Consider the following 23,153-nt stretch of genomic DNA (forward strand, 5'->3'; position numbering starts at 1 on the left):
AGTACATAACTTAGATTTCATTATTTTGTATAACAAACATTGTAAGCCAAACTTAAAAAAAAAAAAATTATTGCTATATTTTCCCCACATCCATTCTGGGAACATTTACTTTCACCCACTTTTTTGTATCATATTTAGAGTTGTTTTTAAAAAAATCATGCAAACCTGGATTAATCTTCTCCTTACAAAAGCATTTTATTTACACTGCACTGATTTATTCCTTCAAACACATAGCTTCTAACAGGTGGAGTTAGAGAAGCGGGTGCCACAAACTATGGTTTAACAGTATGCAGACCCTGTACCGTTTATCTAACTATACCTCAAATTTGCTGATACCCCAAGCCAGCTACACTAAAGGCATCTCTGAGGGGCATCATCTAGATGAAGTCTTTATCCTGATGGGAATATCTGGTTATTCTACAGTTTAAACAGGATGTTTGGCTTATGCTTTTGTCCAGATGACCGGTGCATGGGAAGCATTAAAGCCCCTATCTAACTACAGCAGGTCTTCAACCTTATTATCCTGTCATGAGTTCATAAAAATGACAAACTCATCATTTAGGAGCTATGAGGTCAAAGTGGCCAGAATGCAACTGCGCTGTTACACTGTGCAAAACCAAGTCAACTGTCTTATAGGTCCTTGTCTGTCTCTTGTTATAACCTCGAACACTTAATAAAGGAAACCTCAAGTATGCTGAGATAATTATCAGAATGTTTAGGTACCTTCGTTCCTGAACATCAATTAATAGGGCTCATCTCCATGACTGCTTGCGATAAGCACACAGGGCAACTCATTACCAATTGCTCATTATAAATGCTGAGCTCTTGAGTTCCTGAGGAGGGGGTGGGCTCTAGACTATCGAGGGCTGAGTCTACTAGGTGAAGGGCCAACCTGTACAGTTCTAAGTCTTATTTTGGTTCTGGGAACATTTCAGTTCTGCTCCAAGCCCGCTTTGCTCCAATTCAGCGATGACAGACATATATTTGAACTCATTTGGTCTGAGGTTAAAGGTCTCCACTAACCCGTAGGTCTCTTTCCGATCAGTAGCATAGAAGAGCTGAACTTGGTTGGCAATGCACTGTGCCTCAGCAACATTCTGTAAGGTAAAAAGAATAATGAGGTCTTTTCTTGCACAGGGTCACAAAGCTCTTGTCTGAGTTGTGTGGTGGGTGGGGGCCCTCGCCCAGGAGTCACCACTTCCAGAAAGTTTCCCTAACTTCTTGACGTCCCTAGTCTTGGCTAGGTGCCCCTTCTCTGTGTACCAAATCATCCTGTGCTTACCACTATCATAGTATTTATCACACTGTATTGTATTTTTCCTCTTCTTTTTTTGTCTATTTTCCCTAGTACAAATTCCTCAAAGACATAGACTGGTTTGTTTTATATCTCTGCAGAGTGACATCTGGTAAATGTTTACTGAATAAATTAATGTGCATGTTCACATTATTTCTCTTCATCCAGTTCCTTAATAACTGTTAAATATATCTCAAGGGGGAAATAGAGAGCAATAGTTACCCAGCTCTAAGGACCAGTTTGTGAGTGAGAACTGAGTTCTTGACTAACCAGATATACACTTGAATAAAACCTGTTATGATACTACCTTGGTCAGAAAAGTACTCCCAGAGCCAGCTGTGATGGTTTTAAAATTTGCCCACAAATTTTATGATACTCCTCCCTTTGATGGAGCCTAATTTCCCTTTCCTTGAGTGAGGGCTATACTCAATGACTTCCCTCTAACAAGTAGACTATGACAAAATGGTTGGGAGCATTGGTGTGAGCCTGTAGTCCAAGCTACTTAGGAGGCTGAGGTAGGAGGATTGCTTGAGCCTGTCTGGGTAATGTAGTGAGTCCCTCTCTCTTAAAAAAAAAAAGAAAGGACTTTGAAAAAATGAAAAATGATGGACAATGATTTCTGCTATCAAGCCATAAAGGTTGTAACTTCTCTCTTGCTAATTTTCTTGCTCTGGGAAAAGTCAGTTGCCATGTAGTGAGGACACTCAGGCAGCCCTATGGAGAAACATGATGAAAACATGAGGCCTCTGCCAAGAGCCATATGAGTGGGGCTGGATGTGGATGCTCAAGCCCAATCAGCCTTCAGATGACTGTACCCCTAGATAACATCTTGACAGCAACCTTGTGAGACTCTGAGCCAGAACCACTCAGCTAAGCTGCTACTCTAGAAACTGTGAGGTAATAAATGTTTCTTGTTTTAAGCCACTAGGTTTTGTAGTAATTTGTTATGCAGCCATTTATAACTAATACATCAGCAAAGGCTCAGGGAAGAGAATGGGCCACCTTCTTTAAAGCTCAGTAGCAGAGAAATGGTGAGCAGGCCACTCTACATGACAGAGGCAGAGAAATTAGCCAGATGTGGTGGCACGAGCCTGTAGTCCTAGCTACTCGGGAGCTGAGGCAGGAAGATCGCTTGAGCCCAGGAGTTGGAGGCCGCACTGAGCTATGGTCATGCCAGTACACTCTAGCCTGGGTAACAGAGCAAGACTCTATCTCTAAAAAAAAATTAAATAAAAATAAAAATTAAAAAATGACAGAGATGGGGGTTAGAACATAGGCTACACTCTCAAACTTTGCAAATAAGTCACCTCAGACATCTCTTACTTTTGCTATACATTCTGCAGTTCTAGTTGGCCAGAGGTACTTGTCCATTATCACCGTGTTCATATGGCCAAAATTAAACCTCAAAAGGTCATGGAAAATCCCCACTAAAAACTTACTGCCAAAAGTATGCTATGTCTAGCTAGAGAATGATGAAGACGGGTTTATAAATAACATAGGCTGTGCTCCACCTCTGTTCCCTCTGTGGGACTTTCAGGACATTTCTCATGAGCAGGCACTAATCTCTGAGACTGCATCTTCAATCAAAAATCTTTTCCCAAAAAGCTGGCTACTTCAAATTAATAGAATTTTAGAGCTAGAAGGGACCTCAGAGATCACCCAGTTCTCATTTAATAGGCTAGGAAACCAAGGCGGATGAAGTTCAGGGATGGGCTCAAGGTCAAGTGGCCAGCCAAGGTCACAGCCAGGACTAGACCTCTAGACTCCCTGGTTGGTATTCCCCCCAATTCATCCTGCTGTTTCTGGTACGGCAAGATAATTAAGATTGATTAAGGCCAATAAATACTTCATCTATTTTACCTTTCTTAAATTCACACATGCCTCAAGAGCAAATCATTTCTAAAGCAAGTGCACTGCTATAATCTGAGGATACCACCACTCTCTCAGTCCCTGGGCTACAGGGCCTCTGACATCAACTTTTATCTGAAGCTTGGGGTGGTGAAGGCAGGAGTAAGTTCAGCTGTGTTCACCTAGAACACTGGTGTTCAAACTATTCTGTAGAGTCCTTGGGGCTCTGTGGAGGTGCCTCAGGTCCCTTCACCTCTGTTTTAGCTGTCATATCCTGGGGTTTTACATAGTAAGATTTTGTTTGGATAAAGGGGTCTTCCTACTACTTTAAAAAGAAGTTTGGGCTGAGCGTGGTGGCTCACGCCTATAATCCCAGCACTTTGGGAGGCCAAGGCAGGCGGATCACGAGGTCAGGAGATTGAGACCATCTTGGCTAACATGGTGAAACCCTGTCTCTACGAAAAATACAGAAACAAAATTAGCTGGGCGTGGTGGTGGGCACCTGTAGTCCCAGCTACTCGGGAGGCTGAGGCAGCAGGAACCCAGGAGGCGGAGCTTGCAGTGAGCTGAGATCTAGCCACTGCACTCCAGCCTGGATGAAAGAAAAAAAAAAGGAAGTTTGAAGACCACTAGTACAGTGAGTAGGAAAGTAAGACACAGGGAGAGATGTCTATCTCTCATGGAGGGTTAGAGAAAGGCAACCCCCACCAGCCCTTATTCTCCCCCTGCCTTTTATTCTCTTGGCTCTCAACATGAAGCAACAGTCTCCTCCTTTTCCAAGACCCAATAAAATAAATATACTAACTCCCTGTGCTGCTCAATAAAGAGGTATTTTAACAAACTTGATTCCTCCCTTTCAATTTTCAAATCTACAATCAACACACCAAGTCCTGCCTATTTTATTCCCTACATATTCCTGGGGTCATTCTCTTTCCTCCGTCTCTACTACCACTGCTGTAGTTCAAGTTTTCACCACTTCTTGTGCAGACTATTGCAACTGACTTCTAAATTATCATACTGACTAGACTTGAACTACAGAATGTTTAGGAAGCAAATAATTAAGGTTAATAATTAATAGGCTAGGTCTTAAAATCCAACTCTTTATGGGTTCTTTTCTGTTCAAACCCTTTAATGACTCTTTTCATGCCCTCAGGGTAAAGCCAAATCTCTAAACGCAAACCACCAAACCTTATATACAGACACATACATACACACACAAGTGATACCAAACTCTTTACAATACTCCAAGTCATTTTATGTCTCTTAGTGTTTCCTTATGCTATTCCCTCTGTCTGAAACATTTCTCTCCTTCTTTATCAGGCTAAACTCCTGCTATTTGAAGGTTCAGTCCGGTGTCATCCCCAGGAAATATTACTCCCTTTGGCCCAGGGATACTGCCCCACTCTCTATCCCTAGAACCTTCTGCATGTCTATCCTAGCACTTACTGCATTTCAATGAAATCATCCATTGACATAGATGTGGAGCCAAATAAAGCTAGGTTTTTAAATATTCCATTAGTTTTTAGCATTAAAGTTAGTTAGTTTGGAAGAAATCTCTAGTCTCCATGTATGTCGATTCATTTGACATTAACGCTTTACCACAGTTGGAAATACTATGCCTAAAGTGCACAGTTCATGTGTGAGTATACAGGGGATCATATATTCATGTTATACTTCTAAGTTTCTCTAAGTCATGTACAACAAGTTCTAACATGTCTAGTTCTATACTACATTGGAACCTCACAGTCAAGCTGATTTATACAAGGCAAATATGTATTGTCTTATATGCTGTCAAATGTTAAAAGGCCAGGAAGCAAATTTTAACAATTGCAGCAGTTTGAGACCACCAGAGTGAGGTGGTAAAAATGGCAAACAGCAGAATGGGCCTCCTCTGACCTCTAGGATCCACTTTTAATATGATTAGATGCTGTGCTCTGCCGAAGACCAAAAAATATAGTACAATCTCTATATTGTCACTCACTCGCATGGTCAAATTATGTCCTATCTTTCCAGCTCACTTCCAACTGCCACAACCCATTAGGACTCATAATTCTTACTGTCTCTAACCTCCCTTATATTTTCACTTTCCTCATTATCCAGCTTCCATTCCATGGTCAATAATCATTTCTTTGCATTCACCTTTAACTTCCTTCAGACCATAGATAATACGTAAATAAATGAACATGGCTGTGTTCTAATAAAACTTGAAATACTATTTTTCTTTAATAATAGCTTTTATTATTAAACAATTTCTGTATTTCTTTAAGAATAAAGAGATTTTGGCCCGGCGTGGTGGCTTACGCCTGTAATCCCAGCACTTCTGAAGGCTGAGGTGGGTGGATTACCTGAGGTCAGGAGTTCGAGACCAGCTTGGCCAACATGGTGAAACCCTGTCTCTACTAAAAATACAAAAATTAGCCGGGCGTGGTGGCACACGCCTGTAATCTCAGCTACTCAGGAGGCTGAGGCAGGAAAACTGCTTGAGCCTGGGAGGTGGAGGTTGCAGTGAGCCGAGATTGTGCCACTGCACTCCAGCCTGGTCAAAAAAAAAAAAAAAAAAAGGTTTTCCCCCTAATCATTTAAAGAGGCAGAAAACACTCTTAACTCGTGGGCGTTATAACAACAAGCAGTGGGCTGGATTTGGCCCATAGGCTGTATAGTTTGCTGACGCTTGTCCTAGACAACAATTTTGTACTTCCTTTTTTTGACTCAAATGTCCAACACTTTTCCAACCTTGCTTTCAACTGATAACTTTTCTTTCTTCTCACTGAGCAATCTGCAGGAAACTCATACCACTACCTCTATCCATCTAATTGTATCAGTGTCCTTACACTCTGGCTTCTCTCCTGCTATCTTATTCCTGGTAAAGATCAACCCCTCATTACCAGACTTGCCCACTCAAAAATATCACTTCTCCCTGCTTTCTCCTGTATCATCAACATTTCCCTCTCTACTGGATCTGTCTTTTTTTTTTTTTTTTGAGACAGGGTCTGGGTCTGTCGCTCAGGCTGGAGTGCAATGGTGCAATCTCGGCTCACTGCAACCTTTCCTGCTGGGGCGTAAATGATCCTACTACTTCAGCCTTCCGAGCAGCTGAGATTACAAGTGCATGCCACCATGCCTGGCTCATTTTTGTATTTTTTGTAGACACAGGGCTTCATCATGTTGGCCAGACTGGTCTCAAACTCCTGAGCTCAAGTGATCCACCCACCTTGGCCTCTCAAAATGCTGGGATTACAAGCATGAGCCACTGTGCCCAGCCTCAACTGGACCTTTCCCATCAGCATACAAATATGTTATCTTTCTCATATTTGAAACAAAAGATACTCTTGGGTGCACTTCTCCACCTCCAGCTAATACCCCATTCTCTCCTTCCCTTTATAGAAATGCCCCTTGAGTTTCTATGCTGATTCTTCAGTTTGTCTTTCTATCTTCTCTTAAATCTACTCCAATCACACTTTTATGAAACTGCTCTTATAAGGCCCCCAGTGACTTCCGTGTTTGTGAAATCAGTAAATTCTCAGTCCTCATCTCATTTGCCCTAATAAACAAGGGAGATTTGGTGAGTTGAGCAGTCCCTATTCCTTGAAACATTCACTTTTATCTTCCAGGGCATTCTACCATCTTAATTTTCCTTCTACCTCACGGCCATTCCTTCTTAATCTTTGCTGATGCTTCTTCATCTCTCCAGGGATGGAGACCCTTCTCTCAGTTCTTAGATCTCTTCTCTTCTCTATTTTTACTTACATCCTTGGTTGATTTCATTCAGTCCCATGGTTTTAAGTACAATCTGTATGCTGACAACTCCCATATTTACATCTCCAGCCTGGACCTCTCCCATGAAGTCCAGGCTCATATATCTAATTGTCTACTACTTGGGTACTAATAGGCATCTCAGATTTAACACATCCAAAAGTGAGCTCCTGATTTTCCTGTCAAGCCTATTCCTCCTGCAATCTTACCTATCTCAGTTAATGGCAATTCCATATTCTCAGGCAGAATTGTGGCTAACTTTCAGTTGAATGTGATGAATGGAAGGGTTAACATGGAAGGAAGAATGGGAGAGATGGAACTGAATAGCTTCAAGAATAACAGGGAAGTAGAAGCCTCATTGTGTCCTAGTTTTGTGGGTCACTGCTACTGTGAGATATCAGCTGAATGATATCACTTCTTTCTCCCTATGCAGCTGGTAAGAGAAAGAGAAAAAATAAGTGGGTGCTGTAATGAAGACTGTTAGGGGAAAGTGTCCACTGTTTGGGGACATTCTGAACTTAACCTCTGCCAGATAAATGTGGCTGAAATGAGCAAGGACTAGATAAACAATATACAGTAATCACAACACTGCTCCTGGCACCTGGATGTGCAGAGAGAACACAATGGGCACCATCAGCTATGAGCATATGGTCAATGCTCTATCTCAGTGATTCTCATCTAGGAATGGGAAAAGGAGGAAAGAAAAACACTATAAATGATGAATGTTGTACAAATGAACAGTATGAAGGAAGATAAAATATTGAGAGCTATCCCAGGCTTCCATACAACTCTTCCCTATAATTAAGAAGCCGTAATTTACTTGTCTACAATCCCTTATCTGAAACCTTTAGGGCCTGATGTGTCTTAGATTCAGAATTATTGAATTTTAGAAAGATAATAGGTATAGATACTGTATAACTGTATATTATGTGACTCCCCATATTCAAACACATTAATATTTCCCTAGTAAAATGCATAATACACCACACCAAGTGGGATTAGTTATATAAGTAGTTTCACATCAGTTTAAAGATTCAGTTACCAAATGAGTTCAAGTTTTGTGATCAGATGAGAACAAAAACATTTTGTGATCAAATGAGAACAAAAACATTTTGTTCTCAGAGCCCATGGGTTTCAGAATTGTGAATAAATGATTGAGGATCTGTACTAACTTCAGATTGGAAGATCTTGAGCAAGACAACTTTACTGTCAACTTTAAAATTAGTAAGAAACAATGTATATGTAGCTCTCTGAAATTCTCTCTCACCAGCTTTGGCAGAATAGTAATACCTTCAGTGCCACGAGGTAAATCCAAAGAGTTTTACAAATTAATTCTTACCAGAAATGTGGAATCCATTTCTGCAGTCATCAGCACTATGTCCTTTTCTTCCTTAAGTTCAGGATAGTGATATAAAATCAGCTGACTGGCTGCAGCTTCCCCTCGGGTCTGCAAGGTGGAACACTTATCAAGGCACAATAAGGTACCATCACAACAAACTGCAATTTCAAAGCAATAGACAGTCTAGAGGAAATTCTGGCTCTTAACAGCCCCTTGGGTGGCTAGTGAGTTGGAGGACTGGTATGTGGCGGTAAGGTCAGCCTGCAAAGGCACAGTGAAACTGACAGTTTGCACAGTGTTATTTGTGTCTTCAACTGGAAAAGCTTTGGCTTTTTTCCCAGAAAATGTTTACAGTAGGCAGTGAATCTGTCATTGTGACCATACATTTAAAAACAAAATGGCACAAGCAGCTACCAAATCAAGTTCTAAAGAAAGCAATGTGCTTGTGTAATTGCCACTTTTATGGACTAGTGCATTTCACAGCTGAAATCTACTCCCTTGGCTGGCTCTGAAGACTGAGCTCTTTTAAGCTGTAGCAGTAGCTGGAGAGTTTGCACATGAGCCAGATTTGTAATGTGCAGTTCTAAAATATAATCTGGGTTGGGGGGTGAAGGGGAGAAGGATGGAAACACCATAATTTTATGAAGAATGATCAGGGCAGTAGTGGTTATTAAATCTCAAGTCTAGACTAGGTAGAGAGGATGGGTTCAAAGCTAAAGCCCCTGTATAGCACAGGAGGAAACAATTACATTCAAAAGAAGATTCCTGGACTTTATCTCTAAAATTTCAGCGAGTCTTTTTAATTATAAATATCTAACTATCACTAGGGTACTTGTAATAGTTCAGCATCTCATTTTTCTTGAACATACTTCTAATGTTACACTGATCATTTTGGTCGTCATCCTAATATTGTATTAATCACTTTTATTGTAATTATGTTTCTGGCTCTTTCTCCTATACCTGAATATTAGCTCCATGAAGGCAGGAACCTTGTCTCATAGATCTCCAAGTCTTAGCACAGTTCCCAACACAGTCGCATAATGATTAAGTTCACAGAGTTTGTAGTCAGATAACCTGGGCTCAAACTTGGCTCTATCACTTATTAGACAGTGTGAACTAACTTCTCTGAGGCCACTTTCTTCTATGTAATTAGAAATAATAACAGTAAGTATCTCATAGCGTATTTGTGAGGATTAAAGGACATAATGTATATAAAACGTGGCACATAGTAAGTACATCAAATGTCGGTTATTAAAGTATGTGCTCAATAAAAGGTTGTTAGATGTATTACAAAATAGCAAAGTAAAAAGCTGCTCCTTCATTTTTGCATTCTTTACCCCAACTTCAAAGCAAATATAACTCATGCTTGTTTTTTTGCCACATTTGGCCTCCAAATATAGAATGCCAATCCTAGTTATGATTTAAAATATTGACTTTTATTTTAAAAGTTTTAAATGTTTTGAATCTAACATTTAAATATAATTAAAGTTAATATTGTTTTGTTGGAAATAAAACAAAGAAAAAAGGAAGAAAGCAAACAAAATAACATTTATTAAACAGAAACTATTCACTTAGCATGTTGGAAGGTGTTGACTTAGTTAATAAAACACATTTAAGACTTGGAGCTTTCCTCAAGGGGCTTCTAGCTTGGGTTGAAAATATAACCATCATAACTCAGGCATGTTTGTTAAATGAGGCACATGCAGTATGTGCAACTAGAGGTCTGGGGAAGAGACAAAAGAGAACCAGAAGTAGTCAGAGAAGGTGTTTTGGAGTCTTTTCCAATTTCCAGGTATTGAGGAGGGCCTAGAAAACTAGTCCACCACAAAAAGTATGACAATTCAAGTGTGCCACAATAATACATGCTTGGAGTAAGTAGATATTCTGTGTCCTTGAGCCTCAGCAAGGGTTTCTAGTCCCACCAAGGGATAGTCCTCTTTCCTCTAGAGGAAGGGCACAAGCCACCTACCTGAATATTTATAAGTGCAGTGAAGTGGAGTTCAGTACCTGTCCATTGTCCTACAAAGAACTCATAACCTTCCCTTCTTGGCAGAGCACACAGAAACTGAAAAACAGATATACAAGGAGACGGATGAATAAATGAAATCATTTGCTCTATATCCAACCACCTATAACATTCATTCCATTTCCTCCATATTTAGTTTTTAAAACATTTTTAAATTTTTTTGAGACAGGTTCTTGCTCTGTTGTCCAGGCTGCAGTGCAGGTATGATCATAGTTCATTGCAGTCTTGACCTGCTGGGCTCAGGTGATCTTCCCACTCAGCCTCCCAAGTAGCTGGAACTACAGGTGTGCACCACTAAGCCTGACTACTTTTTTTTTTTTTTTTTTTTGGGTAGAGATGGGGTTTTGCCATATTGCCTAAGCTGGTCTTGAACTCCTGGGCGCAAGCAATCCGCCTCCCTCGGCCTCTCAAAGTGATGGGATTATAGGCGTGAGCCACTTGCTCCCAGCCTAAAACATTTTTTTAAAATTAAGAAATTCATATGAGGCAATAAACACTCATGTACTTATCAATCCACCTAAGACAGCATCAGAAATACAACTGAGGTTCCCTCTGCATTCCCTCTAATCCCATCCGAGTTAACATCTATCCTGCATTTGGTGTCTATCCTTCTTTTTCATATTTTAATACTTTAAATGTATATGCACATAACTGTAAGTAAGAAGTAGTAGTTTACAGGCTGGGCATGGTGGCTCACACCTATAATTCCGGCACTTTCGAAGGCCAAGGTGGGAGGATCACTTGAGCTCAGGAGTTTGAGGCCAACCTGGGCAATATAGTGAGACCCCGTCTCTACAAAAAAATAAAAAGATTGCCGGGTGTGGTGGCATGCGCCTGTTGTCCCAGCTACTCGGGAGGCTGAGGCAGGAGGACCGCTTGAGCCCAAGAGTTTGAGACCAGCCTGGGCAACACAGTGAGACCCTGTCTTTAGACATTTTTTTTTTAAAGTAGTAGTTTATATGTTTAAAAACTTAAATCTTATCAAAGTGTATGTATCCTTTTGTAACTTTTTTACTTCACATTATGCTTCTGAGATTTACCCATGTTGATATCTATAACTCTTAATTCATAAATATCTCACTGTTGTATGGAATTCTACTGTAGAAATTTATCACTATTTATCCTTCTTTTGATGGGTGTTTCAATTTCCAAACTTTCTAATGCTGCTGAATTAGCTCTTGTTCCAATTGCTGTAATTACTTCACATTCTATTAGGTGAGGTTGATATTGGAGCATGGCTCCAGACTAAACACCGAAAAATAAGTTTTACGCTCAAGATGTTTAGAATTGGGGATGAGTAGCAGAGAAAAGAATGGTGCCAGAACAAAACAAAAGTAGAAAGCAGCCCAATACACATTAGTCACAAATTATCTTCTTATTGCCAACCACTCAGGCTCCAATTTTTATTATTAGATGAGATAAACTTAGTGCCTACCTGACAGATGATCCCTTGCTAGGGAAAATACTTTTTTAGAGCTTTATTGAGGTACACTTGAAATACAACAAATTGCACATATTTAAAGTATACATTTGATGAATTTGACATATGTGTATTGTGAAACCATAATCAAAATCAACATAATGAACATAGTTATTACTTCCAAGTTTTCTTTGCCCTTTGTAGTTCATACTTCCCTGTCCCTCACTGTCCCTAAGCAACCACTGATTTGCTTTCTGCCACTATGGGTTAGTGTGCATTTGTAGAATTTTGTAAAAATGGAACCACAGAATAAGTACTTTTTTGGTTTGGTTACTTTCACTAAGCATGATTGTTTCATGATCTATCCATGTGTGGGAACAAGAGTGACTTTATTTTAAATGCTAGTCCAACATGTGACTTCTGATTAACCCCAAGTCCAGGAATGCCTCCCAAATGTCTAGCTGATGTATTACTCTTTATGTAGAAACATCTATTCACTGTAAGTTTCTTCCAAAACAATCCTTGATGCTGTTGCAGATATCACAGACGGTGATGACTGTATCCACCTACACGTTCCTTCCAGAGCATGTATACTTTCCCCAAGATATAAGATATATTGGGTCTGTCTGGTTGTGGCGTGGAGATCTACCTGTCTTGCAGCCACTCAATACCACACTTCTGTCTGTAAGTTCCCCCAGTAAATCAACCTGTACCCACAAATTGGATTTGTCTGCCTCCTTCTTTGGTTTCTCAGCTCCTTCAGCATTTGGGGGTCGTTTTGCACATATGGCCCCTTTGCAAAACACCATGTTGTTGAATGTATCAATAGTTCATTCCTTTTTACTGCTGAATATTATTCCATTGTGTATGTATACACACACACACACACACACACACACACACATTCTCTCTTTCCACAATTCCTGTGCACTAGTGACAGACATTTGAATTGTTTCTAGCATTGGTTGTTATAAATAAAGCTGCTTGAACATTTGTGCACAAGTCATTCTATGGACATATTCTTTGAGTTCTCGGGAAAATATCTAGAAATGGAATGGCTAGTTAGTATGGCAGGTGTATGCTTAATTTTTAAAGAAACCACCAAACTATTTTCTAAAGTGGTTGTACCATTTTGCAATATGACCAGCAGTATAGGAGAGTTCCAGGTGTGCCACATTCTTACCAACACTTGGTATGATCAGTTTTTGAAATTTTAGTCATTCTAATGGTATCTCACTGTGGTTGTAATTTGGATTCCCATTATGACTAATGCTGTCAAGTATATTTTCAGGTGCTTATCTGCCATTGTTTGATAAAATGTTCAAATCTTTTGTCCATTTGTCTGTCCTCTTATTATTGAGTTATAAGAGTTTCTGATATAACTTGAGCTGCTTATGCTTTTTGGCTACTGTGACTAATGTTGCTATGAATGTAGAAGCTATTTGGGTATGCAAATAGAATGCTTTAATTTTGATGAAATCTAATTTATTTATTATTATTTTTTTGAGACAGAGTCTCACTCTGTCACCCAGCCTGGAGTGCAGTGGTGTGACCTTGGCTCACTGCAGTCTCTACCTCCCAGGTTCAAGCGATTCTCATGCCTCAGCTTCTGGAGTAGCTGAGATTACAGGCACACACCACCATGCCTAGCTAATTTTTGTATTTTTAGTAGAGATGGGGTTTCACCATATTGGTCAGGCTGGTCTTGAACTCCTGACCTCAACTGATGCACCCACCATGGCCTCCCAAAGTGCCGGGGTTACAAGGGTGAGCCACCACACCTGGCCTATTTTTATTGTTTTGAGACATGGTCTTGCTCTGTCGTCCAGTCTGGGCTCACTATAACCTCCACCTCCAGGGCTCAAGTGATCCTTCCACCTCAGCCTCTTGAGCAGCTGGGATGACAGGTGCTTGAAAATTTTTTTTTGTAGAGACAAAGTCTCACTATATTGCCCAAGGTGATTTTTTTCTTTTATAGTTTGTGCTTTTTGTAATGTACTTATGACATCTTTGTCAAACCCAAGGTAATTTAGATTTCTTCTTTTTATTTTCCTTTACAACTTACATTTATGGGCCAGGTGCGGTGACTCATGCCTGTAATTTTAGCATTTTGGGAGGCTGAGGCAGGCGGATCAATTGAGGTCAGGAGTTTTGAGACCAGCCTGGCCAACATGGTGAAACCCTGTCTCTACTAAAAATATAAAAATTAGCTGGGTGTGGTGGTGGGCTCATGTAACTTCAGCTACTCAGGAGGCTGAGGCTCAAGAATTGCTTGAACCTGGGAGGCAGAGACTGCAGTGAGCAGGGATCACGCCACTGCACTATAGCCTGGGCAACAGAAGACTCTGACTCAAAAAAAAAAAAAATTGTCTCTACTAAAAACAGAAGAATTAGCCCAGAGTGGTGGCTAATCCCAGCTACTTGGGAGGCTGAGGCAGGAGAATAGCTTGAACCTGGGAGGTGGAGGTTGCCGTGAGCTGAGATCATACCACATTGCACCCTGGGTGACAAAGGAAGCGCCATCTCCAAAAAACAAAACAACAACAGTTACATTTACTTCTATGATCTACTTTAATTTTTGTATACACTGTGAGGTAAAAGTAGAGGTTCTTTTTTTGTGTGTGCACGATCTTCAATTGTTTTAGCAGCATTTGTTGAAAAGATTATCCTTTCTCTAATTTATTGACACCTTTGTTGAAAAACAACTAACCACATACATGTTTGTCTATTTCAGGACTCTACTCTGTTCCATTAATCTACATGTCTATCTTTGTGCCAATATCATACTGTTTTAATTACTGTATCTTTGTAATAAGTCTTGAAATCAGGAAATGTAAGTCCTCAAGCTTTGTTCTTTTTCAAAATTGTTTAGCTATCTCAGGTCCTTTAAATATCCAAGTAAAATTTTAAAACCAGCTCATCAATTTCTTAAATGCCTAGTGGGGTTTTGAATGGTATTGTATTTCATCTAGAGACCAATTAGGAGAGAAGTGACACCTTAACAATACCAAAGGCTAGGCACAGTGGCTCACACCTGTAATCCCAGCACGTTGGGAGGCTGAGGCAGGAGGATTGCTTGAGCTGAGGAATTTGAGACCAGCCTTGGCAACATAAGTGAGATCTTGTCTCTACTAAACATAAAAAAAAATTAGCTGAGCATGGGGGTGCATGTTTGTAATCCCAGCAACTTAGAAGGCTGAGGTGGGGGTATTGCTTGAGCCCATGAGATTGAGGCTGCAGTAAGCTATGATCACACCACTGCACTCCAGCCTGGGCAACAATGTAACATCCTGTCTCAAAAAACAAAACAAAACAAAATGTAACAAGCTGAGCCATCCAATCCATGAATATGGTATATATCATTTCCACTTACTTAGGTATTCTCTGTTTTCAGCAATGTTTCCAAAAATGTTTTGAAAACCTGAGAAATCATTACTGATACCAAGTTAGCTGGTCCATCCCACTTACTCCTTTTCCCTTAGGCCTTCTGACAGCTCAGTATTTCAGCTACAACCTCTTAATTCCTTTTAGGCACATATTACCAGGATAGCATAGCCAAAACGGTGAAGAAAACTGCCAATAAAACTGGCATCTCAGCCCAGTTTGAACAGCTATTATGAAAAAAAAAAAAAAAAGACAACCTGTAATCCCAGCACTTTGGGAGTCTGAGTTGGGAGGGTCATTTGAGGCCAGGAGTTGAAGGCCATCCTGGGCAACACAGTAAGACCTCATCTCTAAATGAAAAAAAAAAAAAAAAAAAAAAAGAAAAAAAGCTGGTGAAGATGTGGAGAAAAAGGAACTTTTATACACTGTTGGTGGAACATAAATTAGTATAGCCATTATGGAAAACATTATAAAGATTCCTCAAAAAAACTAAAAAGAGAATTACCACATGATCCATCATTCCCACTACTGGATATATATCCAAAGGAAAGGAAATCAGTATGTTGAAGAGATATCTGCACTCCCATGTTTACTACAGCACTATTCACAGTAGCCAAGATATGGAATCAACCTAACTGTCCATCAACAAATGAAAGGATAAAGAAAATGTGGTGTCTATACACAATGGGATACTATTTAGCCATACACAAAAAAAACAAATTCTGTCATTTGTGACAACATGGATGAGCGTGAAGAACATTACGTTAAGTGAAATAAGCCAGGCACAGAAAGACAAATACCACATGTTCTCACTCGTATGCTGGAAGCTAAAAAAAAAAAAAACAAAAAAAACCCCTAATCTCATAGAAGTAGAGAGCAGAACAGTGGTTACTAGAGGAGGGAATAGCCAAAGGTTGGTTAAGGGATACAAAAGTAGAGCTAGATGGGAGAAATATGTTCTAGTAGTCTATGGTGCTATAGATTACTATAATTAACAACAGTTTATCGTATATTTTCAAGTAGCTAGAAGAATGGATTCTGAATGTTACCAATACAATGAAATGATAAATGTTTGAGGTGACAGATGTGCTAATTATTCTGATTTGATCATTACACACTGCACACATATATTGAAATATCACACTGTACCCCATAAATATGTATAATTATGTCAATTAAAAATAATAATAAAAGCAAAAAAAAAAAAAAGTTGAAAAGATTAAGGTCTCAGATATCTTCCAAAATGCACTTGTACTGATAGATTAAGATCTGCATCAGAAAGGGCTGATGTGGTAGGGAGCTAAAAAGCCAGAGGCTTACTGGGCCAAACCCACATGATTTCATAAGGCTGAAAATGTCACTTACTAGTACAATCAACATGTGAGCATCTTTATTAAGTAAACAGAGCACTAAAACATGTGAGACAGTATGGAATATGATGTGATTGGCTGGAAAATACTTGTTTGGCAACATTGATAAGCAACCCTTACATGACCACCAGAAACTTACTGTTGGACAGGACTGAGCCCGGTTCCAGATCAAATCAAACTTTTCTGCCTGCAGGTTGGAAAAGAATAAAGTTAACCTACACAAAAAACACAAAAGGCCACAATCACATGTAAATTCATCAAGACTGAATTCTAGAATTATAATACAACTAAAACGGTCTTTTAAGTGTCATTATTTTCAAATCACTCTTATGACAGAAAGACAGGAAAAACCAGACGTCTGTTTTGCTGTTCATTGTCAGAATTATGTGTAAAGACTAGGTGCACCAATGCTCCAAATGCTCCAGGGAACTTTAACAAGTGTCAGAGACATCAAGTCACCAAGTCAGTTTGAGGGAGAGCTGAGAAGGCCTGTTCAAACAATGAGTCAGTATCAGAGATCTAAAACATCACAAAAGAGAAGACTCTTCTTCTGGCTGTTGAATTCATGTAGGATAAGGGTATACATATATGAGAGATTAAAAAAAAAGATAGTGATACCATCATAACTACCAAAAAGCCTGGCTTTATCCTCCATCTATATGTTTTCCTCCTTAATCTTACCTTTACTCATGTAATCTCTGTATACCTTTGTGTGCTTGATAGAAACTTAACCTAAGCCCCCACCCCTCCTTCAGGGAAAAGCAATTAAAGAACTAGCTGATAATCCATTACTTCAAATGCTTTATTATAGTGGAGGCCAGCAAAACATTAAACCAGAGAAGCCAGCAGCATCCCTTCTCTGTCACAGACCTTAATGGTCAAGCAGTAGATGGTGACCATCTCTAAGAATAATTTCAAGAAGGGAAAGACCAAGAAAATGCCACTTGCTAAGGGGAATATTCGCCAGAGAAAGACTAGGAAGAGGCTCCAACTCAGCTCAGGCATAGGTCGCTTATAGGCAAGAAGGGAAAAAAGCTATGCTACAGGCCCTGTCTTAAATTCCAACAGCTTGGTTGGAAAACATCAGTAAGAAAAAAAAGACATCTGGAAATTACTCAGCAACATGAACTTATACCACGCTCCCTTGTCTCAGAGACATTTCTAAAGTAGAAAGAAGGAAAACAAGAGCCATAAATATACCATATGGAGCTTCCAATCTCTGGTGCTCAGGGCATAATAAAAACTCTCAGGGCTGTAAAATGCAGCTTCTCAAGAGGCAATAAACATAGGAAAAGTAAAGGCAACTGCCTGCTAAGGTTAGAGAACTGACTTTCATGTTGTAACACTTTCATTTCCCCCTCCAAACTACTTACAGGAATAACTGCGTAGACTGTATCTTTTGCTGCAAAATATTGCTGCCAAATCTGTACAGAAAAGAGAGGGGTGTCTGTGACATGTGGGTAATCTTTTCAACATGTGCCAAGAAATGGTGACAGCTTTCATTGTTCAGAGGAATATGCTATTTGATAACAGAGAGGAAAAACCCAATGTAACGCTTTCATTACTAGCACATTACAAAAAAGATTTAATACAACCCACTCTTATAGATGACTAAACTGTAACTCTTAATAACAAATTCCTGACAGAGAAACTGATTCTATGACTTTAAAAATCATTCCTCTTAATAAGTTGTGTGTGATAGACAACTTCTTTTTTTTCACATTTTTATTTCCTCCCCAAACCCACACTTCCCCAGCCAACTGTGAGCCTTCCCAGAGAGTCAGGACTGGGGCTCAGGGTTCAGAGTCAGGCAGACCTGGATGTGAATCTCAGCTCCAGTCATTTACTAGCTATACTACCTTGGGCAAATTACTGAAAACTCCCTAAATAACATCAATAAAATAGCAATAATAACCTCACACAATTGTCACGACTAGCTGAAATAATGTAGGTCTGTGCTTAGCTCAGCACCTGTCACAGAATAAACACGACAAATAATGTTAGCTTTTGTTAGATATTGTATTAGTCCATTCTCACACTGCTAATAAAGATATACCCGAGATTGGGCAATTTATTTATTATCATTTTTATTATTATACTTTAAGTTCTAGGGTACATGTGCACAACGTGCAGGTTTGTTACATAGGTATACATGTGCCATGGTGGTTTGCTGAACCCATCAACTTGTCATTTACATTAGGTATTTCTCCCAGTGCTATCCCTCTCCCAACCCTCCACCCCGCGACAGGCCCCAGTGTGTGATGTTCCCCACTCTGTGTCCATGTGTTTTCATTGTTCAACTCCCACTTATGAGTGAGAACATGTGGTGTTTGGTTTTCTGTCCTTGTGATAGTTTGCTGAGAATGATGGTTTCCAGCTTCATCCATGTCCCTGCAAAGGACATGAAATCATCCTTTCTTATGATTGCATAGTATTCCATGGTGTAAATGTGCCACATTTTCTTAATCTAGAGACTGGGTAATTTATAATGGAAAGAGGTTTAATTGACTCACGTTACACAAGGCTGGGAAGGCCTCAAGAATCTTACAATCATGGTGGAAGGAGAAGCAAACGCGTCCTTCACATGGTGACAGGAAGAAGAAGGAGCAAAAGGGGGAAAGGCCTTCTATAAAACCATCAGATCTCATGAGAACTCACCATCATGGGAACAGCATGGAGGTAACTGCCCCTATGATTCAATTACCTCCCACTGAGTCCCTCCCATGACATGTGGGGATTATGGGAACTACAATTCAAGATGAGATTTGGGTGGGGACACAGCAAAACCATGTTAGATATTGTTGGCATGTTACAGGCAGCTCTTAAAATCCTGCTTCCAGAAAGTCTTCTACATGTGGAAGAGATAAGGTCTGTTGGATCTATGGTATGCACCAGTCAGAAGTCCTACCTCTGCTTGGCACTAAAGAACAAGGAAGGTACAGTTGACCTTCATGATGCAAATACCAAAAAGTAGGGAATAAAAAAATTATATAATAAAATTTGAAAATTAGAAAATAGGGAAAAGGAAAAAATGCCCATAGTCGTACCACCCTAACAAAGACCACTGTTATTTTCTTTCCAGTATGTCTTAAGAATTTTTCTTTTACAGTATACACAGATGTAGCATATATGCAATATTGTCTTTTTATTATTTACCATTATCATATAGATGCTCCGTATTCTTATTTTTTACTACCATTTTATTTTTGCCTTCCCATGCCTTTTTACATGTTATTGGCTCTGACTAGAAAGCCTTTCTTTCCTACCTCTGACCTCCCAAATTCTTCCTGTCCTCTGAAGCTTAGCCTATATATGCTTCTTCTTCCATGTAGTCTCCCTTGATATTACAGTCAGAAGTTTTCCTATGAGTTGCTTTTCTATGTTATTTATTTCCTCCCCCTTGCTTTCATATTTTATACCTCTCTTAAGATGTCTACGATATGCTACTTCATAATAAGATCATTTGCATCTGGATCTATTTCCCTCACTAGTTTGCAAGCCCCCTGTAGGCAGGTATCTGCTGTGTTGTCACCAATGCCTTGCAACCCAAAAAGTACTAAAAAATGTTGGTTGAATGACAGATGATTGTGACATAATAAGAAACATGTAATATAAAAGAGGCACTTAACCCAGGGCAGGGAAAAGTGCCAGAGGAAGGGACACTTGAACTGTATCCTGAAGAATGATTAGGAGTTAGTAGGGAAATAAGGATGCTGGGAAGATAACAGGTAAGGCAGGAGAAGGAGATAAGAGACACATTTGAAGCAGAGAATGACAACACTAACAAAGGCATAGAAGTAGAGGAGGGTATCATAACCAAGGTGACACCACAGTGAGCTAGTGTTGAAGAATGGGTCAACTTCCTTTAGAGTTGGTCTGCTTTGGTCAACATTTCTGTTAAAATATGGGGCCCCAGTAGAAGATACTAATCAAAGTGTGATCCATCTAATCAACACAGAGCACAAAAGGACTATTAACTCCTAGGACCTATGGAAACTACTTTCAATGTGGCATAAGGTTGCTTTACCTTTTCTTTTTTTGCATGTCAAAACACTGTCTTCTCATTTTAAGGACAGCATATTCTGATTATTTATTTATTTTTTGAAACAGAGTCTTACTCTGTTGCCCAGGCTGGAGTGCAATGGTGCAATCTTGGCTCACTGCAAGCTCCGCCTCCCGGGTTCATGCCATTCTCCTGCCTCAGCCTCCTGAGTAACTGGGACTACAGGCACCTGCCACCATGCCTGGCTAATTTTTTGTAGAGACGGGGTTTCACTGTGTTAGCCAGGATGGTCTCAATCTCCTGACCTCATGATCCACCCGCCTCGGCCTCCAAAAGTGCTGGGATTACAGGCGTGAGCCACTGTGCCCAGCCCATATTCTGATTACTTTTATTTAATTTTCCCCTAAAGTGTCCATGTTCCTTTGGCACTTCTTCCCAAAGTGCCAAAGGCACAGCCTGAGTTCTCCCTGACACTTTGCATATGCCTCTATTAACAGAAAGAACCCTGTGCTGATCTGATCCGTTTTGTGGAGGCTAAAACTCTTTGGGGATGAGGATTCTCTCATTTATCTCTGTATCTGGCACAAAGTCTGACATTTAATTGGTATGCATTAAATGTGTGCTAAAATAAATGATACAGCATCCCAAGGAAACCCATGGTAACTAGCACAACTTCCAGTTGTGGGAATATGATGCAGAGTCAAATAGACATGGGTTTGAGTCTCAGCTCTACCACTGACTAAGTTACATAATCTCTTTAAGTCACAGTTTCCTCAATTGTAAACTGGGAGTAATGGCACCCACTTCACGGGGTGGTTAAAAGAATTTAATGAAATAATGCATATGAAGCATTAGGCATTGTACCCGATACAGAGTATGCTGCTTTTATTATTCTTTTGATCCTTTCAATCTACCTAATATATAATTCATGGAACTATAAGGAATGCTGGAAAAAAATAGCTTATTAGAGAGAAAAGAATCACAGGTATAAAAATATAAATGACCAAACAGGCAGGATAGCTCTTGAGTGCTTTGAAGGAAAGTGTTCAGGAAGCTTCCTGCAGAAAGTCCTTTGATAATGGAGAGCTATGAATGCCAAGAAAAGGAATACAGGAAGTCATTGAACATTTGTGACCAGGTTCCTAATATATTTTTTTCCCACTTATTTAAAAACATAAATATAGCACTTACTCTGTGCCAGGGACTGTTCTAAGTGATAAAAAATGTTAACTCACTTAATTATCCAAATAACTCTATGAGGTAAGTACTATTATTTGCTCCACTTTAATTAAATAGGGAAACTAGGGCCCAGATAAGTTAACTTGTCCAAGTCCTATAGCTAGTAAGTGGCAGAGCTAGGACTTAAAACCAGCAGCTTGGTTCTAGAGTCTGTATTTTTAAACCAATACACTATACTTCTCCATAATGAAAGAAGAAGTTTCAGAGGACTCAGTTGATGAGCATATTATGGGTGGAGTGGAAAAAATAGGAGCAGGGAAACAAACCTATTTGGAAAGGTAGTGCAGTAATCCAGGTATAAAGTACTGAAGAGGGTTACAGGAGATGTGGATTATAGGAAGGAAAAAGAAAGTAGAAATACAAGTTGATTAGACATATAAGAGTCACAAAGAAGACAAGTTTTCTTATGACATTGTTCTTCAAGTAATTCATCACTTTTGCCTTTTATTATCACCTTTCATTATGGCTAGAAAGAGGTGTCAGAAGATGTACTCTCAGATTTGATTCACAGAATTCACATTTTCATAGAGCATGCCAGCCCATTTTCATTCATTACCTGTTTTATTTCTTCTGCAGTCTTTTCTTTTACCATCTCAATGTTAAAGATTGAACTGAGAGTCTTCAAAGAGAAAATAAAAACCAATTAACACATAATTAAAACAAAACAAAACAAAACAAAACAAAACAGCTTAACTCTTATCTCTAAGCCTGTGGCAAACACATCAAGGCAGTGAAACAGATTTCCAAAAGCAGAAAACAAGTATAAGAAAACCCACATGCTCAGAGAAAGTGAGCCCCCAAGCCCAGACAGGTTTTCACAGTTCTGTTCCTGAAGAGTTTCTATTAGGTTGCCATGTACTTCCCAAATGCTTCACCCTTACCAATGAGTCCTGCGGCACTTTGCAGCTGGTAAGAGGAGAAAGTTTGGTTGTTATTTTTAATTAAACTGCTATGCTAGGGGTCATGGTCAAGGACACAAAAGTTCATAGAAATATTTCTCACTTTTACAGATGGAAAATCACCTTACACAAAATAATTGAACCACAGTACTTATGTTCAAATTTGCAGCCTCTTGTTCTAGATGTACCATATGACTTCAAGCTTTTTTTCCTCTGTTTAATTAGAAACCTACCTTGTCCTTAGTGAATCCTCTCTTCACAGACTGTTTCCCCAAGGCATCTGTCTGAAATATATAAGACAAGATATTAATCTACACTTTACTCATAAGAACAAAGGTCACTAAACTAGGTGAGTTACCCAATCTCATTAAATAATTTTGCATGTGAGAACTCACTTCTTTCCACTTTTTATAATAATTGTTCTAAAAATTTAACACTACTTTAAAAATTATTGTTGGCTGGGCGCAGTGGCTCACGCCTGTAATCCCAGCACTTTGGGAGGCCGAGGCGGGAGAATCACAAGGTCAGGAGTTTGAGACCAGCCTGGCCAACATGATGAAACCCCGCCTCAACTAAAA

At 39.6% G+C, this 23,153-nt stretch overlaps 1 protein-coding gene across 1 annotated transcript in view; it reads right to left on the reverse strand.

The window, feature by feature from the left end:
• Positions 1 to 23,153, reverse strand: part of ATPAF1 (ATP synthase mitochondrial F1 complex assembly factor 1) — a 479,750-nt gene that overhangs the window by 9,208 nt on the left and 447,389 nt on the right. Inside the window, exons 4-10 of the mRNA XM_050801901.1 lie at positions 22,809 to 22,859; positions 22,233 to 22,295; positions 17,808 to 17,858; positions 16,574 to 16,621; positions 10,204 to 10,299; positions 8,235 to 8,342; positions 1,024 to 1,097 (exon numbers count right to left, since the gene is read on the reverse strand). Of these exons, the coding sequence (XP_050657858.1) occupies positions 1,024 to 1,097; positions 8,235 to 8,342; positions 10,204 to 10,299; positions 16,574 to 16,621; positions 17,808 to 17,858; positions 22,233 to 22,295; positions 22,809 to 22,859 (491 nt within the window). The remainder of the gene's footprint in view (positions 1 to 1,023; positions 1,098 to 8,234; positions 8,343 to 10,203; positions 10,300 to 16,573; positions 16,622 to 17,807; positions 17,859 to 22,232; positions 22,296 to 22,808; positions 22,860 to 23,153) is intronic.

The sequence above is a fragment of the Macaca thibetana genome, chromosome 1 (assembly GCF_024542745.1).
Source record: "Macaca thibetana thibetana isolate TM-01 chromosome 1, ASM2454274v1, whole genome shotgun sequence".
Lineage (NCBI taxonomy): Eukaryota > Metazoa > Chordata > Mammalia > Primates > Cercopithecidae > Macaca > Macaca thibetana.